General features: G+C 34.9%; 4 protein-coding genes across 4 annotated transcripts in view; 2 read left to right on the top strand and 2 right to left on the bottom strand.

The window, feature by feature from the left end:
• Positions 1–4,291, top strand: part of LOTGIDRAFT_223340 (hypothetical protein) — a 5,981-nt gene extending 1,690 nt beyond the window's left edge. Inside the window, exons 2-8 of the mRNA XM_009068695.1 lie at positions 525–673; positions 1,075–1,282; positions 1,533–1,718; positions 2,185–2,334; positions 2,971–3,120; positions 3,423–3,498; positions 4,086–4,291. Coding sequence (XP_009066943.1) covers positions 525–673; positions 1,075–1,282; positions 1,533–1,718; positions 2,185–2,334; positions 2,971–3,120; positions 3,423–3,498; positions 4,086–4,225 — 1,059 coding nt within the window. The 3' untranslated portion in view covers positions 4,226–4,291. The remainder of the gene's footprint in view (positions 1–524; positions 674–1,074; positions 1,283–1,532; positions 1,719–2,184; positions 2,335–2,970; positions 3,121–3,422; positions 3,499–4,085) is intronic.
• Positions 4,292–9,374: 5,083 nt separating this feature from the next.
• Positions 9,375–12,037, top strand: LOTGIDRAFT_237031 (hypothetical protein). The gene is made up of 5 exons (XM_009068694.1): positions 9,375–9,440; positions 9,849–9,972; positions 10,536–10,701; positions 11,153–11,282; positions 11,730–12,037. Exons 2-5 carry the CDS (start codon positions 9,870–9,872, stop codon positions 11,868–11,870), a joined length of 540 nt encoding a protein of 179 aa, XP_009066942.1. The 5' UTR covers positions 9,375–9,440; positions 9,849–9,869; the 3' UTR covers positions 11,871–12,037.
• Positions 12,038–14,865: 2,828 nt separating this feature from the next.
• On the bottom strand, positions 14,866–16,065 carry LOTGIDRAFT_170069 (hypothetical protein; the record flags this gene model as incomplete). Its single annotated transcript, XM_009068693.1, has 1 exon — positions 14,866–16,065. One exon carries the CDS (start codon positions 16,063–16,065, stop codon positions 14,866–14,868), a length of 1,200 nt encoding a protein of 399 aa, XP_009066941.1.
• A 1,626-nt stretch (positions 16,066–17,691) lies between these two features.
• Positions 17,692–19,341, bottom strand: LOTGIDRAFT_170068 (hypothetical protein; the record flags this gene model as incomplete). The annotated part of the gene is made up of 1 exon (XM_009068692.1): positions 17,692–19,341. One exon carries the CDS (start codon positions 19,339–19,341, stop codon positions 17,692–17,694), a length of 1,650 nt encoding a protein of 549 aa, XP_009066940.1.
• Between the last annotated feature and the right edge of the window lie 166 nt (positions 19,342–19,507).

Below are 19,507 nucleotides of genomic sequence, written 5' to 3'. Positions count from 1 at the left end.
TAGATATAACCGTTACCTACTGCACATCATTCGATACTTTCATTATATATTAATCTATTATCATTCTGATATCAGTAGTTGATAATTATGAATTAAATATATTTTGTCCATTTATGGAAGGCAAGAAATAACACGAAACGAAGCATCCAGATTCGCAACTTCAAATTTGAGATCATCGAAAAAGCTGAAATTTATTTTAAAAATACGGTTCTATTTTAACTGTCCTTATTATTCAAGTAGCTAATTTCAACGGTACAAAAGCTGTATCACGGAAGCGTAAGATTCCCTCATTATTAAGTCAGAAACATCTACCTCTATCACAGCTTTAGAAGGCATTGTTGACAGTTGTAAGTTACACCAGCTGACAACCGTCCAAATAGCTATCAGAGGCTGGTATAAAGACAGATGTTTCGGACTACCTCATATCATGAGTGAATTAGTAACTGTCTTTATACAAACACAAAAAAACAGCTTGCACTATACAGTTAAACCTCTCTATATGTTCTTTGATTTTCTGTTTTCAGTATCCACTACCCCACACACTAGGAAGCTCCCATGGGGCCACTAGAATAACCAGAAAAGCCTACCCAGAAGACTATTATACCGAGATGATGATGGAGGGGTATAAACTATGGAAAGAAATAGAAAAGGAATCCGGTGTTAAGATTTTTCAGTAAGACATCTTCATATTAGGCACAACACTTCAGTGGTGCTTGTATCACTCACTAGGTGAGGGGGCGAGAGAGAAGGCTCACAGGCAATTCTTCCCTATGTTCAATGAAAGTAGGAGGGTGGCAGGAGGATGCATTGACAAAGCCAGACCAGCCTCAGTTCTGGAAGAAACGTAGAAATGTCAGTGCGAAACTCCATAAATTGTGCTTGAACTGCCATCCCTGGGGGTCTGGGATTTCAGATGGCGGCCCGAGATGAATTTTTAGCATTAAGAGGACTTATTTTCACTTCAAGATCATTCTCAGGTCCGGGGACAGACTAGGGCATTGCCCAATGATACCCCCACCCCCTAAATACGCCACTGTTTATTGTGATAGATATACTATATCAACTTCATTTCAGCAATTGCGGAACGCTGTACTTAGGTCACATACCTTCATTGGATTGTGTTGAGGCGGGATTGAAGAAACACGGCAGTCCACACAGAGTTCTTTCAAATAGTGCGGTGAGATCAGAGTATCCAATCTTTTCCGTACCTGACGACTATACAGGTATATTTGATCATGATGGTGGAATTTTGATGGCTGATAAGGCTGTAAACACTGTTCAGGTAAATGCTTAATATGTATAAGAACCAGGGTTTCCCAACTTTGCATGCTTTCCAAGTGCAGTGGCAGCGTCAGCGTCAGCCTATCTCGGACTGGTTGTATAGGGAACAGAATGGGTTTCGGATTTAAAAAGGGAGGCAACACTGTGGCAAATGCAACGTTGTTATGCAAACTGTGTTGTAAAAGTGGACATTTGAATGCAGTGTTGATATGTATTACTGTTAGATAGATTCAAATGGATTTTATTTTCAGAGTCTATTCAAACAAAATGGTGGAACTTTATTAGATGCACAGAAGGTGGTAGAAATTATCCCGGGAACGACAGCCACTGTCAGAACTGACAAGGGAGCTTCGTTTTCAGCTAGTAATATTATCTTAGCCCTTGGTCCCTTTACCAATAAACTGACTTCCAAACTTGGATGCACATTACCAATGAGAGTAAGTGAATAAGGACTTTACAAGTAGGTCTATCTTCACATTGTCAAGCTATAACCAACTGCGTCTAATACCTTGACTACAGTAGCCACCATTCTTGTAGCAATTTCAGTCAGTCAGGGCCCTCGACAGAAAGTATGTAAACCATATAAAGTTTACAGTCTTTATGTCGAGTTCTCGGATTCGCTGTTTTCGCTAGCGTACTATCCAATCAAATACCTGCTTTTACATACGTAATACAAGAAAGGTGTCTATTGCACTCATGGTATTAGACGCAGTTCGTAATAGTTTGAAATGGTGAAAATGCAGTAAAGGCTAAAAATTGTTTTAACATCACTTCTATTCGACGTTACCGAATCATATGAAAGTAGGACTAAACGGCTATCATCAAATAGGGGACGGGACGTTTCGTACAGAATAATCAAACATGTCTTTCATCTCTTAACGCTTCGATATTTTGATAATACAGGTTGAGAAGATATCTGTTTTCTACTGGAAAGAAAAGGTACCAGGAATGCATTCTATGGAAAGTAACTTCCCTTGTTTTATTGATCGGACTGCAACTGCTGGTATTTCTGTATATGGATTACCTGCATATGAATATCCTGGTTATGTTAAAGTGAGTAGAATAGCTCTTTGTCACTGCTTTCCAGTTTTAACCCTCTGTTTTAAAACAATGTGCTTCAAAGTAACAAAGGTCGTGAAAAACCCTTGAAAAATTGTGACCATATATAGCATGATATAATTAAGGATTGGTATCACCGGAAGAGGGAGGGGGCGGGCCATTAGGGTATATCACTCTCACATTACCAACTGGAATGTAAGACTGGGAGTGCGTTATGCACTGTTACTGGATCAGCGTTTTATAAATCCGATATTTATAGGCCAAGCATAAAATTGCAATTCATATCTATTGTGAAGATGTTTCTAAACATAACATCGAATAGCACCAGCCAATGCAAGTTTTAGCAAGATGTCTGTTGCAATCCCCTAAAACCATAATACTAAGCTTTTATGACACCGCTATCGCTAAAACTGCTAATAAAATGTAAGGGCCTTTGCTTCAGGCTTCATAAAACGTTCAATTGTAGTGGAATTGCAGGAATCACAGATGTTTGACTTGTATGGTGCAATCAAGCAATCGAGGGTACCAGTGTCCCCCTATACAATTTTAGAATCTCTTTAAAGTCCCTTTCAGTTGGGATTACAACACATGTAAAAATTTTGAATTGATTAATTTGTTTTGATTTGTTAGGTCTGCCTTCACAAAGGTCCAATAGTTGACCCCGAAGAAAGAGATTTAGATAAAAGTACATGGGTCAGAGAAAGAATGATGAAATATATTAAAGAGAGGCAACCTTGGCTGCATCCTGAACCATCGAAAGAATTGACGTGTCTGTATACGGTCAGTAATAATGATACACGCCCTCTTTAATGTCTTAGTTATAGTATGGTATATATAGTATAGTACAGGTGCTTGCAGTTTCATTAAAACCCACAAAATACTGATATAGCCAGAAGGTCGCTCAATACGCCAATAAAAAAAAGCTATAGTGCGAGGGCATGCGCCTTAACCTTATCCTAAGGCCATCGTGGGTTCCTCTTTCAAACCGGAAGTGATCTTCGGAGTTAATACTATTTTGTAGGAGATATTTTCAATAAACTTCTCGTTGGAATGATGACACTAGTATATTTGTATACATTCAGGTATCACGAGACGGCGATGTTATATTAGATAAATTACCGACATATGATAATATAATCGTAGCAGCTGGGTTTTCAGGTAGGATTTAAACTATTATTACACAAGGTTATGGGGCGAATACACGAGAAACGCTGGTGAGGTGTACCGGATAGTGTATGATTATCAATACAGTAGAAGATAAAGAACTATATGAGATATAGTGGCGTTTCCAGGAAACATAAGGGGCGGGGCCGTCAGGGGCCACAAAATTGTCCAGGGGGTCACACGTTATGAAGTGAAGTGATAATACAATTTGACAAAGCCACCCCCCCTCCCCCCTCCGTATAAACACCATTGATGATATATGTGTGCATGTGTATGAATAATTCCACACACCCACAACGTACAACGCACCCATCTATTCGCATGGTCTATTCGCACAATCAAGAATATGGTGGATTCATATCAAGTTCGAGCTCCATGCTAATTTGAGTTCAGCAATAATAGGAAACACGTTCTGACAATCCGAACCGCAAAACAAAACCCGAAATCCAAAACAACGTAATAGGCAATACATGGCAATACATGGATAGCAGCTCATAAATTTTCACAAAGCACACCAATAACAAGTGAGGAGGTGCATTTATAGATGTGCAAATGGGGTAATATTTTTTTTTTATTTTCAGGCCATGGGTTTAAGTTAGGTCCTATCGTTGGTAAATTGGTGTCTGATATGGTTATCACTAACAAAACTCCAGAAATATTTAAACACTTCAGTATAGACCGATTTGCTGGTTCTTCAGAGGATTTCCAATCGAAATTATGAGAAAATTACTCAATGTCACTTGTAATTAATTTAAAAACCAATAAAACGAAATAACCACTTTATAAATCATATGTTATATTTTAATGATGGTAAGCAGCTTTTGATTGGATTGGATTGTGAACCTCAAAGTATGTAACTATTACGGCTTATTACCTTAGACTTTAGGACGAGGACACCGTGGCGGCTGCAAAGGAAAATTTGGCTCATAATGTTCAAATACGAAAGTGTGGCCAGCAACTGCAAATATAGCTTCAAAAGGGTACTCAGTGACAGTTTTTCCCCTATATTATATGACAAGATAACTAGAAATCGGGAAAGTGGGCAAAGCCAGGTCGGTCTCAATCCCAACAAACCACTCCACCAAAGTGGTGACCGTCCGCTAATATGATAATGCAGATTGGCCAATTTTTTTGTAATTTCAAATCGTTCACCCAAAATTTTACAGTCCCCCTTTTTCGCGCCTTTTGCGACATGTTCATATATAAATAATACTGTCATTGAGATTTCTACACTACCCTGGACAACCGAACAGGAATGACGACAATAGACGTCCGCATTATAACGTGGGCCTGTATAAAAACAACGCTTTTTATTTTTCATTATACACATGTTTATTCTTCTTTTCACAGTATTCACTCAAGCAAAAATATTTACTCACATCCAGAGGCTATTAAAAATATATACACGTAGTTCGTTTTATTTCTAGTGTAGGTATTAGAGGTTGAAAGCCGACACCAGGTCGGCTCTAGAAAACACTGACACAGTTAGTTTAGTTAGTTAATAGTAGTAATGATCACCATAATATATATATTATATTTTTCAAATGAGTTTATGTTCCGCCTTCTATTAAATCTTCACAATGTCAAGTTATTACAAACTGCGTCTTATTCATTGACTGCAACAGCCACCTTTCTTGTATCGGGGAACTTTGTTAATGCGGCGATTTGATTGGATTGTACGCTTGCGAATACAGTCTATCAGAGCTATCGACTGAAAAGTCTGAATTTGCCTGCGTGTTTAATCGGGGGCTCTGATTTGCTGAATTCACTTCGAGTAGGCCTACAATTCAATCAAATGGCTTTGTTTACAAACCTCTGAATACAGTGTCCTGCTATGACAAGTCAAGGTGTTAGAAGACGTTTGTAATAAATTGACATTGTGAAAGTGATTTAAGTGATCTGTTAGTGTTTATATTTGGAATATTCCACGGGTGTATACAAATACCTTTGTCTGAATTGTCATTTGAGGACTAACATGGTATCTTTATATAGAAGTTGTAGACAGTCGAGACTGTAGATGTTTTCAATTCGTTGTACTGGAAGCATTTAGTGCCGTCTCCATATTGATATGCAACACAAGCAGTATTTCCGTCGCAACTACTTCTACAATCATTGGTAGTTCCACCCTCAGTGAACGAGGTCAATGGAAGCTTATACAATTTACATTCTGACTGGTCTGAAAGCCAACGATATAAAGTGCAGTGGAAAAGGTTGGAGCATGTAGCTTGACACTCGTAGTCATTGGAAACACCGTATCCATTGATTTCGTAAATACTTTCAGCATACGCCTTTGCGGACACATTGTAGCAATCTAAATGGACGTAAGAAAACAATATATTATACCGTCTTTTATCACACAACAGTATTGATTCCGGGTTCATAAAAACAATATGAACTATGCAAATTATGTAGGTCATGCACCTCCTTGGCAACTCGATTTAATTTTCACCAAATTTGATCCAAATAACATAGCTTTGAATAAGCAAGCTTCAATTTAGTAAACGTGTTTTCCCCCATCTTATTTGTTATTCACAAGGTTATTTTGCAGAAGGTGCAAAAAAACTGCTCTCAAAATGAAGACAATCACCTCTTATAAAGAAACAGTTATGAGATATAAGAAACTATGCATTTACTGATAGTCGTATGATATATATCTTTCACTCGTGTTAGGAAAGTTGAAAGTTATGAAATTCGTTGCTGCATTAAATATATTAAATCCGGCAACAAATATAAGATCCTTTATGTATTCATCCAAGATTTGATAATAGAAACACAAATTCAAATCGAAAACTATAAAAACTTAGGTGTATGAAATTATACACTTCGTAACTCATTATTCTTTTTTATTGTGAGCTAGAGGATAGGCAAAACACCTACACGGTGGCTTTCTTCAAGGAATCAGCTTGAAGAAATTTGATTGGCTGGTGGTGTTACTAATCATTTACATACAGAACCCCTAACTGATATAAAAAAAAAACATACGGAACGAACTCGGCTATATTTGAAGCTTAAATACTCTACGAGTCCGATTGTATATCACAATCTGTTACGATGGTTATCGCGACATAAATAATTATTTATGTATTATTATGTTATAATTTCCTTGAGTGGCATATAGTAACTGGGGTATGAGTAACTGGACACAATTATATAGATAACAATTACTTTAATAAGTAACTTCGTAATTTCGTCTTTATCAAGCATCATCGTCGAAACGTCGACAGTTATTTATTAAAGTAATTGTTATCTAAATAATTTTGTGTCCAGTTATTATGTTATAAATATCTCTAAGCTATATTTGAATCACCTCTATCAAGAATAAAAAGGGATATATTTACCTACAGCTGATGCACCTTGCAGTTTGTAAAAAACAGATAATGCTGTTACAAGAATAATTCCAGAGTTCATATTGCCACTACCTCGATAACAAAATATTGAAATATAACATAATAAAAGTTTGACTAGTGATTTTTTTTTTCTTTTACAATCTGCATGTTTCGTTTCTATATTTTTATGCGAAGGGTTTCACTTCTCATCTATGATCTGACGAAATTCTTTTGCTCCTTCTGTTCTGGGTTCAATATCGGAGTATCAGTGGAGTCAAAATAAATTCCGAAAAATAAATATATCCCCTTATCTTACCTTCAACTGGATTGATATGGTACAAATCTAGAGCAGTAAGAAATGTGTTCCGATGTTCCAGTATTAAGGAATGCAGTCCGATGTTCTACTATCGTAGCAGTAAGGAATACAGCCCGATTCTCGTAGCAGTAAAGAATACGGTACGATGTTTCAGTACAGAATACGGTCCGATGCTGATATGAAAGTACATTATTTATACCTGATTTGTAAACTAAATTCAAAAGCGTGGAACCATTAATCAACAGCATGAAACGCACAGCTGTGGTAACAAACAAAAGTCAAAATAGTCCGAATCTTCATATCTTTGTATAAGATGAGGAGGAATGCCAAAAGAAACAATTTGTTAAAATTCTGTGGGGTTTCAGGAAAGGGGTGTTGTTTAATTTAGGAAAAGACGCTGTACGGTGCCCGGTGCGGTGTACGATGCGGGGTGATCGATTGTCTCTTTCAAACATAGGTTAAAATTAAAAAAATTGTCTTTATTGCTATAATCTGAGAACGAGTACTCGAAATGTGTTAACTTGTTGTCAATGTTACCCACCATCTTTAATCTCAAACGAATCGTACCAAAGCGCGGTGAGCCACGATTTGGTCGATTTGGATAAGAGCTCAAATGGCAAATCGTTAGAATAAATGTGTATGGTAGGCAATTTGTTGTAGGCGCTTCGCTTGTATAAATGCACACTTTGATCTGTACGTATCGATACAATTTGCTTGGATAAAAACGCCTCTTGTTGGCATTAGTCCGAAACATCTGACTCTATTCAAGCATCTGATTGCTATTCTAACAGCTGTCGGCTGGAGTAGAGTCAGTAAAACTAGGCCCTGTCTTATTAGGATTTCCTTTACCTCCAAAAGTGCGTGTTTTTACGCATATATTAAAGTACCTTTGTGATGACTGATGTAAATTAGTTTTGGACATTACCGTTACTTTTTTTGTTAGTAACGTGAGAATGTGACTCTTGAACTTTTGGTTCCGAACAAATTATCAAATGGCCTGCGAGAGATTAGTATCGTATAAAAATAACTTTGTTGGAACCATAAGCGTGGCATAAGTAATTTCCGCGCACTGCGGAAACGAAACGGGGTCTATTTTTCGCTATCTCTACACCAGTCGACAACAGAACTGTCAAAATAACTATACCAGTGGCTAGATTCGAGGCAAATTTTTCGGTCTTTGTTGGCATTTAACACAAACGGCGAGCTTTGTTTAAAGTGATGCGGATTGCTGAAGCAAATATTGTAGCGATGGTATCACTTTAAACCTTTTTCAAAAATACGTATAGAATGTTGACCATAATATAGTGTCTAATTTGAATATTTTGCATATTGATATAATATATTAGTATGCAAAATATTCAAATTAGACACTAATTGATAGGGGAATTTACTTCAAGCATAGCAAACGGAAAAATGACTTTCGAAAGCATCGTGGGTTGAAATACATAAGAAAAGAAACAAAATTTTAAAAAAAAAACTTTTTCATTTCCACATAATCATGAGAACCATTTTAATTAACAAAACAAAAAAATCCATATCCAACCAGCAAGTAATCAATAGATTTAAATCAAATTTATAGCAAAATACATAACAGTTCATGATAAAACGCAAAAAAATTATAAGAATACATCCCAATAAAACATATATGTGTGAACGCTGAGCAAAGTCGGCGCAAACACTTCATACGTGCGTGAAAGTGCGAACAATGCGCACAAACGGCCTTCCGTGAAAGTTCCGCTAGCGCTCTGCAACATACAGGCTACTAGCCTAGATTTACGGAAACTGCCAAGGATGGCCGAATTCAATGCACAAACGTTAATATTGCGCAGAATTGTGAGTCGAAAATTGGGGATCACCTTGTCCACCAGCTGAGTCATATGACATCAAGTTTAAGATTCCGAAAAGTCGGAATAACCTTGCCTCATAAGTACATAGTATGAGTATGATTTTTAGCTGTAGGAGCTGTAGGAGCCTGTGTGTAGGAGACGTACTGACGTGTGACGGAGACCTTGGAGACTAAGATAAGAATGTCGTAATATTGTCCGCTTTCAATTCATTTCACAAATCAGCATTTATATACTTGAAATATACGTTGAATGTTTGATTATTATACGATTCAATGTTGGATTTGATTTTGAAGTCTTGAAACGATTGCTGTGATGTTTCCAAATATATTCATTTTACGACAACCATGACACGGGCATTGAACGGAAGTAAACAAATCTAGTAATGTATTTTGGTGTTTAGAAGAATTTACAAGTGGTTACGAAAGTTCGTAAAAGGCATAAATCTGCGTATGTTTGAATAAACTTCTAATGCATATTCTTACGGCCAAAGATGTATTGTAAATTTCCATAAAGACATAAACTGAACGTCATGATCAAGAAATGCCAAATTAGCATGTGGCTTTTGAACTTTCACGTAATAGGGCCAAGTTAGATCATATGAAGTAAAAAATTTCGTGGATAGGATGTGGACGGAAAGAGGGGAGCGACCAAGCATACATTTCTTAATCTTAACCAACCACAAAACCACAATCTTTCTTACTTAGATTTTAAAATCTATCGTTACTTATCAGTCCAAATGTCATGTTGCTTGATGCGTAATCATTCAGTTAGCCAATACTAATTGGAGGAAAAAGTGGATGGCTTCTAAGCAAAATTACAACATTGTGTGACATTTGTTACATCTGTTTATTGCAGAAAAGTTAAGGCTATTCAAGTATGGCTGGTAATTATAATAAACTAGATGATGAGGGTTTTGTTGAAACTGAGAATGCTGATGATGAGGAAATGGAGGTCTCCAATCAACAGGCTGATTCAGAAGGTATTGTGGGTATTAATAATGATAAACTCTTTATTTTATATAGGTCAGAATTAGGCCAATTACATCAAAGTGACATAGTCCAGTCTAACATTCAGCCCATTGGGACAAACATAGACACAATAAACAATATGAAGACGAAAAAATGGAAAAGTACAAGTTTATATATGTATAAACCAATTTGGAATTATACCTGTGCATGCACAACATGCTAATTCCCTAATTCCACCTCAGGTAAACAATGTCAATTTAGCATGGCAGTCTATGGAAAAGGATCTTGTTCAAAGGGTTGACTACATATACAATCATCAGACTGTGATCGAACAACATTCGAAATGATAAATGGATGACTGGCAATACATAGTTAACCCATTATTTCTTTTTCCATTGCTGGTCATAGACCGCCATGTTGAATAGACGTTATTTATCCCAAGGCTGAAGAAGGGAATTAATGTGTTGTGCATTAGCACATACAATTCTGAACTGGCTTATTGAATGTGAATATGACCTTTGAAACAAAGTCTGATTTTACTAGAATAAACTTGCTGATATTTAATATTTTATAGTGGATGAGGTATTGAATGGACCCCAAGCTACTGTATTTTATGTCCCTGATACCCAATCTTCCCTCTCCTCCACCGCTGATATTCCTGGTAAAGATTATTCTAAATCAGAAGTTGAAAGCTTAATGAAATCAGTTCCATATCAGAAAAAAATAGCCACCTGTCATCTGTAAGTTATATTTTTGCAAGCAGGCAAGATTTTTTTTACACATGCTGAAATACTTTAACACAATGTGTAATGTTATGAACAGTTCTTTTTTTGAGGTAGCTTTGCATAATTGTCTGTTCTGATTGCTCAAATCTTAGTGGCAGTATTTTGTGAAAAAAATTGAAATTTAGGTGCCCTAAATCCCCCTTTTCTTATGTTTGATGTTTGGAACAGTGTTTGATTCTAACATACTACAGAGCAACTGAAAACTTTAAACCATATCTTTACAATATCTTCAAAGAGATTTTAGTGACATAAAAACACTTAGTTTTGATGAAACTACAAGAACTACAGATATCCGACTGAAAATTTGAATGGTCCTCAGTACTCAGAACTAGTTTTAAAAAAAAAAACTCTTTACAATCCCTTTAAGAAATATTGTTTTCTATATTTAGTGCTAAATATTTTATAGTTGCCATGAGTGCTGGTTTGAAGAAAGATTCACTGAGGGCTGTCATGAGTGTGGAGGTTACCCTTTAACAAGACCTTGTCCTATCTGTAATGGTCAATGTGAGCAAATATGGCACCGAAATATCAAATCTGTAAGTCAGTTTGGAATTTATTCAGGTGAAATGAGGTGTTATTATGGCTTTTTGATTGCTGAATGAGAATGTTTTTTTTTAAATTTATATATTACCTATGGATGGAGCTAAGCTTACTCTAAATCCTGAAAGTCTGTGGTTCCAAAGTCCTGAATGTAAATGTTACTATTCATAGATCAAACTAATCGGGTCATAGATAACAAGAAACAAGGCGTATTTAAGTAAATGAAAGATATGATTTTTTACAAGGATAACAGCTTAGCTTCCTTTATAACATACAAAAGGCCAAACTTCTTAGCAATGATTTTTCCTTGATTATCCATATCGGCTTCAGAAAAATATGTAAAGATAGCAAATCAATTCATAGATTTAATGTTTAGCAGTGATACATTTAATTTCTAAATTTGCAATAATCAACTTATTGCTTTTGTATATTCTCTATTTAAGTCACATGCATTTCATGAAGCACAGTGGGATGGATTATGTTCGTTACCATGGGAACAACAGCATGCATTTCTCATCAAAAACTTCTCGGAATCAAATGAAGATGCTTTAATGAAGAGTTTACAAGATCTGCATGCCAGTTAGCAAACTAAACAGGAGTTGCTTCCCTTTTTGGATACTCTTCTGAACCTCCAGTGCTTGAAGCCATGTTGGTCTTATGTGTTCACATTTCACGTTGCTAAATACTTTATCCATGACTTACTAAATACTAAACGTTCACATCTGCTTCTGCTTGGAGTTTCTGGTCTGCTGTTTGCCAATTCAGCATTATTTTCTTATTTGAATATTATACATGTGTAATTGTGAATTCATAATATGTCTTTGAAATCCCCAGGGTTATGAAAGCTATGGCTTATTGAGATAGTATTCAAAGTTTTTAATATTGCATCAGAGGGACTAAATTTAATTGACATTCTTTAAAATGATAATACTAGCTTTAGAGATGTGGCTTATTAGATAGAATTCAAAGTTTTAAATGTGACATCAGAGGGATGATGAAATTTAATTTACAATCTTTCAAATGATATATACTGTTATGAAAGCTATGGCTTATTGAAATAGTATTCAAAGTTTTTTTAATATTACAACAGTCGGACTTAATCTATTTTACATTCTATATAACGATATATACCATATGTAAAAGTAACTTATTGAGATGGCATTCAAATTTCTTTGAATATTAGATATGAACCATATAATTAAGTGAATAGTGCACAGTTTTTTACTCTATGAAGGACTTTCCAAACTGGATTTTATGTCAAAAGACAGCTCATAATTTCTAATTACTATTAACTCTTTTTGAAACTAACTTTTTCTTGAATGTAAAACTCCAAACTAGCAATCTAATACAAATTTGAGTCTGGATATTTGATTTAATATTTTATCATCCAGTAACTCAACTAGCGATCTATAATCTGTCAGAATGGTTATGCATCTATTGCAGCCCTGTCTTTAGGGTGGGGGCTGCGTTCCAGCAAGTGAAAATTAAGCTGTAGCAAGACCTTCTTCAGTTCAGTAGAGATTGATTAATTTAGAGTCTTTGTACACAATCAAAAAGATACAGATTTTGATTCGTTTTTCGCACATCAAAATTGTCCGAAATGCGTTCTGTGGGCCTTTAATTCTTCAAATTTTCTGAGTACAACTTCTGATCCCCAGCACCAATTCATTCCTGGCGACGGGGCTGATCTATTGTCCTAGACTTCATATGATATTGAAAATGCTCTGTTCAATAAAGGATTTTCTTACTATACATCAGAGTCCCCAATACACATAAACAAAGTTTATAACTCCTGTAAGACTGGCTAAGGACAAAGGTGAACACTGGAATTGTTGAATTCGATATTATTAATATTTATTATTTTTTGTATATATTTAGTGATATATTTTGTAAGAAGTTTATTTTGTTGATTTTGCATGTTTATATGGGGCCAAATAATTTGATGTTTTGTTAATGAACAATGGAATATAGTCCAAATTTTGTAGCTTAATAATCTGCATCTTCACAATATCAACTTATTTTGAACTCTGTCTAATACCTTGACTGCAATAGCCACCTTGTATCACAGCAATTTGATTGGATGGTACCTAAGTGATTACACAGCAAATCAAAGTTCTGAAAGATTGTTTTTGTAGTCATGTTATAAGACAAAGTTTATAATAGCTTGACACTGTGAATAATCTTGTTATGATGAAATTTATCCCCATTATAAAGAAGTATAACATTATTAAATGTACAATTGATTTCTATCTGGAATGGGAGGAGTTAGTTAATTTTACACATGTTACAAACTAGGTTATATAAATGTACTTTAATTTAATTGAAGACATACCTAACACATTATTTTTTATCTGAAACATGCTACTGATAACTAGTATTCAGTTGTGATATTTGGTCGAGCCAAACATGAAAGGACTATAACCCTATACCAAATGTTATTGTTAAATGCATCTTTATCAAACTTTTTCTTCTTTTTGCTATCAGGCCTGGTGCCTTTTCAGAGATATCAATATTCATGATGTCACATGATTTTCAAACCAGGTAATCAGCACGCTTGCATTCAGACATCTTGACATTTAGATTTGTAATCCAACTCATATATAACATTGAGTGCAGGCAACCTCTCTCGAATGAAAAAGTAGTTTTAGTTGGTTAAATTCACTGCATCATAAAAAGCTATTTGGATATGGTGTAGCAGAGTTTCTAAGAAACATTGTCATTAGGTGACAGGTGCTAACAGAGGCCACAGGCAATTCTTTCACAATAATATAATAAATTTGCAAGTGGGAAGGGTCAAAGTAGGGTCAGCCTCTTTTCTTGGAGGGTATGGCTCTCCCTTACAAACGGCACTAATAAGGTGCTCCATTTTAGCCAACAACTATCTAAAAGTAGTGGCTACACTAATAGGTTGCCTACATTAAAAGTATTTATTTAGCTCCCAGATCTAACATCAGATTGGTTTTGAGGGGATAGTTTCAAGGCTTAATTTTTACATTCCTTTACTTTTTTGTGAGAATATGAAAATGTGAGCATTTTTCAAACATATGATAATTATGAAATAAATGGTGTACAACAAAATCTTTCATTTCTTTTCACATTTACAACTGGAATTACATTGTCAGGAGTGCATCCCACATAGGAACTATGAGATGAAGATATGATTGGTCAAAAAAGGGGCGCAACTGTCCTTTAAAGTGGATTAATGAAGAATCGCAACCTTGTCAAGTGTTATTTTACCACATATCAGCTTCTGTGAGATTCTACCGGTACTTTTCCAGCTTACACCCCATTGTACGGAATCTGCTAGCTTAGATAAATCAGCTTAGCCTGGCAAAATTACCCTCATTGCACACAGCATTGCCCCTCTTCATCAGCCCAATAGGAGAAATCAGCTTAGACATGATATGCTTAAAATAGAACACATGCATGCATGTATGAGTAGGACAAACTGCTCTTGCAACTGTTAAAGTTGTGCATCATGTGATGCGCATACCATCTCTATGACATCATGGCTGATGTCTCCATGTGAACTTCATAATCTGCTAGCTTGAATAAAGACAATTTCGCTTTACAGTCCTATCAATTAAAACATTCAGATGATAGTAGATTTTTTAACAAAATAATATCCTTTATAACTTCAGGCACTTGGAGCTGTTCAACTTTCCATTTAATATCCTTTCCTAAACACTTTCTAACAGAAAATTTGCAGATCTTTGATAAGGATGATGGTGAATCAAACAGCTCATTCAGCCATTTTTTCGTATCACGGTCAAGTTCAGTACCAATGAATCTAATCAACATATCGTAAGGCATGTTATAGTCATACAATAACTGTACATATTGTTTAACAGGCATTCGAACTTCGCGTCTTTGTCGTTCATCTAAGATCGGCATTTCTTTATCAATGTTTGCATTTGATATCACATCAATATTTTCAGACATCAGAAATTGCAAGGGAAATGAGTTACACTTTGTCAAAAGATAGAAAGCTCCAGAAAATATCGAAGAATGCTGATTGCAAAAATTGATGTCTACTTTATATTTTTGTATGAGAACACGTAAGACTTCATCAAATTCCTTCATGTTTTTCCTTGCATCGCCATTATAAAGAAAATGAAGAATGCAATTTTGATTTAAATAATTTATAAAATGAACATTTGCTCCACGCTCAATGAAGAAGTTCATCAAAGGAATATTTCGTTGCAGTTTTGCATTGGAAAAACATTCATCAAGATTGACTTTGCATCCAAAATCTATTAAACAAGCTAAGACTCGCTCATCTGAGCCCAAATCCAAAGCCATTTCTATCGGATTTTGTTCACAGTCACTTTTTAATGTTAGATCAACTCCAGATTGTGCTAGCAGTCTTAAACACTCCACTTTTTTTTCCACAGGGACTTTTGTGGCCTGAATACAATGTTGAAATGCAGTCAGTCCTTCTGTGTCACGAAAATCAATCTCTCTTAAGAATTTTTTTTTGTAATATTTCTTATAAAACACTTCCTCCTGTTCCCAACAATATCTGTCATATTGATTGTTTATATCATCCATGTTCCATTCATATTCATCATCATCATTATCACTGTCATTATCATTATCATCATTATCACAGTCACCAACAACCATTGGATTATCTTTAGTCCCACCAAAAGTGCCTCTTATAGAATTGCTATTCTCATCTTTAGCATCTAGAATTTTCTTAAGTTCCAATGAAGACTCACTATAGCCTATCCTGATGATCTCAGATAAGCATTCAGGTTCACATAATTTAGCAGCCATCATTAAAGGGGTCAATCCGTCTGAACCTGGCTCATAGATGGATTCATGTTTGTTTTTAATAATGTCAGTGAGTTGTTGTAAAGTGGAGCCTGACATAGCTAGAGATCATATGTTGGTCAGAATCCTGGAAAAAAAATGACATGATAACATAGCTAGAAGAGAGACAATGGGAGTCAGGACTCCTTAAGAAAATTTTGGCCCACACCTGAAAAATTGAATCACTTGATTGAGTTCCATAGTTGAGCCCCTTAAAAAATTAAATACCTTTGGTTGAGGGCTCCGATTGGCTGTAAAATCAAATTGGTTTAATCCGTGATACAAGAAAAGGTATGAGACACAGTTCGTAATATTGGGGTATAATTCGATTCTATTGCCGTTGTATGTTTCCATCATTTAAAATCATTAGTAAGGGGAATATAAAAGCTGGGTTATTTTCATGATATGCTAGATAAAGAGCATAAAGTTCCCCACTACACAGTTAGTAGGCTACAATATAATATCTTTTGTTCGTTTCTTCCAGTTTAGGTTTGGTTGTGGTCCATAGGCAAACAAAACAGAACCAAGTATAGCCTAGAACTGCTACAAACGAAAGAATATTTAGTTAGATTTATTAGAAATTTTGAGAGATAAAATATATGCTTAAAAGTTAAATATTACGTTGTTATTTCATTCACATAATTTGTCTTTACTTATTAATATCTCAAATAAGTTCTTTTCTGTTCTTTAAAGCTGCGTATGCAGATAAACGGTGTCTTGATCACCCAGACTGTACTACTTCTTTCAAGCTCTAGATGAAGTCGAAAATGCATGACAATCCAGACAAAAATCTGATTTTTGAAGTTAAAAAAAAATGCAGTATTCGATTCAATTGGTGTTTACAAAGAAGGCAAACATTCAGAACACATCTGATGTCAAACTTGGGTTGGCTAAATAAATTAAGTATTGCTTTTAGAGATATATTATTGTTATACGGGGAACAATCGTCAATTTCGGGGGTATATACACAAGAATTTGAAGGTTCAAATCTCAACAGAGAGGTGTGAACTCCAAAATCATAGCTTAAAAATTCTCATTTCTGGTACAAAGGTACAGTTGGTTGAAAAGATGATGAACGTGTCTGAATTGACCATTGATGTTGGATTTAAGTGGAACACTCATTCATAAAATGTTCCTGTACTCAAATTCAAAAGGAAAAACACCAAATATATAAAACTATATATTATTAAATGGCAATTTACATCAAAATGAAATGGAAATTCGAATATCAGAAATAAAAAAAGTTCCTCTGAGGATTAATTGGCCGATTAGATTAAGGATCATTTGAGACTTTCTGCTCCAAAAAATCTTAGAATCAAAGTACAGAACAATAGGAATGTTAAAGGAATTCTACTTTTTAGAATAAAGAGGAATATAACTTCTAAATCTTGGCCAATAGAAGTATATATTCATCAGTGGACTTAGAAGTGAACTATACAACAAAATCCCTGTATAATATAATATATGCATTTATCTGATAAAGAGGGATTCTGTTACAAAGTCCACAGATGAATGTATACTCTCATTGGTTTAGTTTGTGAATATAAATTTATGCTCAGTCTAACATCATACAAATTTTGTCCTATTTCATTATGCCCAATTATCCTCAAAACAGTCAGCAGGTAAAACATCTTTCAAAAGAATCTTGTCTTTAAGTGGTCCTGGTAAATTCATCTTGGAAACTTTAGTTTTGATATCATCTCCTAATAACTTCCTAAGTTTGAATGTACATATTCTTACCAAAGTATCTGGTTTGTCTACAATCTCTTTCAACCATTGTTTAGTTTCATCCTTTGGTTCATTTTCGCCTTCAAAATTGTCACAATTATGTAATTTACGACTGATATTGTAAGGAACTCCAATATCATACAGTAGTTTGTATTCATCCACGACTTTGTCCAAGAGACACATATCTACAGTATCTTGAAATTTATAATGATATAACTCGACTTCTATTTCACTTGTTAAAATATTATAATCAATATTCTCTGATACTAAATATAAAAACGGAAAGTCTATTCCTTTCATATAACTGATGAATGCAAGGGCAAAAATTGGTGTAGAGCCCTGGGCATTCATATTAACTTTTAAATCATGAATCAAATAATGAAGCAACTTCTTTCGTTTTTCTTTCAACTCATCTTCCATAAAGGAATGTTCATTGGCATTGTTTAAGAAAAAACAATGTAGGAAATTTCTACCCTGACCATTTGTCCACTTTGGATCCATGCCCATTTCAATAAAAATCCTCATGATGTCAACATACATGAATTTTGCAGCTCGCAAAAAATCATATTCTAGATTATACTTGCAACCAACGGATATTAAGTACCTTATGATGGAGACATCGGCAGGATAGTAATCATTAATGGCCAGATCAATGGGTCTATTACTTCGACTATCTTCAACATCAACACAAGCTCCAGCTTCTACTAATAACTTAATGCAGGCCAACTGTTTTTCTACAGTGTTATCAATATAATAACTTAGACAATACATTAATGCAGTTTTGCCTTTTTTGTAATCGAAAAGATCAATACTCTTTCCAAAGTTCTTTTTATAAAATGTTTTATAAGTTGTACGATCTAGACTTCTATTTGCAAGATTCATGTACATCTTAATCGGAGCAAATTCATCATTAAACAGACTATCCTCGTTATGTCTGCGACGCTTTCGAAACATCACATCATCATCACTGCTGTCCTCGGAATCTGAGCCTACATCACTAGCATCTTCATCATCATTATCCTTATCATCATTATTAGCCTCATCTTTTTTTGCTGCAAAATGATTCTTGATTATTTTTGCAACATCATAATCTTCAGCATGATAGGAAGAATAACCTGCCTTTATTATTTCAGCTAGGCATACATCATCACTTAGCATAGCTGCAATCATCAAAGGAGTTAGATTATGTTCTTTATGAAAGTCGTAAATATCGCATTTTCCAGAGTCTAATATGGTTTTTAGACACTTCACCCGATTTTCGTCAGTGACCTTATTACATACTGAAAACAAACAATGAGAAATGGCTGATTCTCCAGATTCATCTTTTTTATTAACGTCAATATTTTCACAATTGACTAATAACTCCACTATTTTGGTGTCACCATTTGACACGGCTGTCATTAAAGGAGTATAGTTTCTCTTTGTTTTAACAGGCTCATTGATTAATTCAGGTGTTTCTTTGATTAATTTCTCAATCTCTTGGATTGTATAGCTTTCAAGTTTCAAAACCATTTTTCATTTCTTAAACAATCTCACTGATAAATTAACATAAGTTAGTTTTACTGAAAAATAAAAGGATAAACTCTGTGTAATATTGTAATTTGGACGAAAATTAATTTAATCAACAATTTATAAGGATATACACACAATATTATCTAAAATTATTGGCCACAAAAGC

Source organism: Lottia gigantea, assembly GCF_000327385.1.
Source record: "Lottia gigantea unplaced genomic scaffold LOTGIsca_92, whole genome shotgun sequence".
Lineage (NCBI taxonomy): Eukaryota > Metazoa > Mollusca > Gastropoda > Lottiidae > Lottia > Lottia gigantea.
This window is presented reverse-complemented; position numbering and strand designations above follow the sequence as displayed.

Coding starts and splice junctions, on each gene's coding strand:
- LOTGIDRAFT_237031 (XM_009068694.1), top strand. CDS start 9,870: ATGGCTGGTAATTATAATAAACTAGATGATGAGGGTTTTGTTGAAACT. Junction 9,973..10,535: donor TCAACAGGCTGATTCAGAAG/GTATTGTGGGTA, acceptor AATATTTTATAG/TGGATGAGGTATTGAATGGA. Junction 11,283..11,729: donor GGCACCGAAATATCAAATCT/GTAAGTCAGTTT, acceptor TCTCTATTTAAG/TCACATGCATTTCATGAAGC.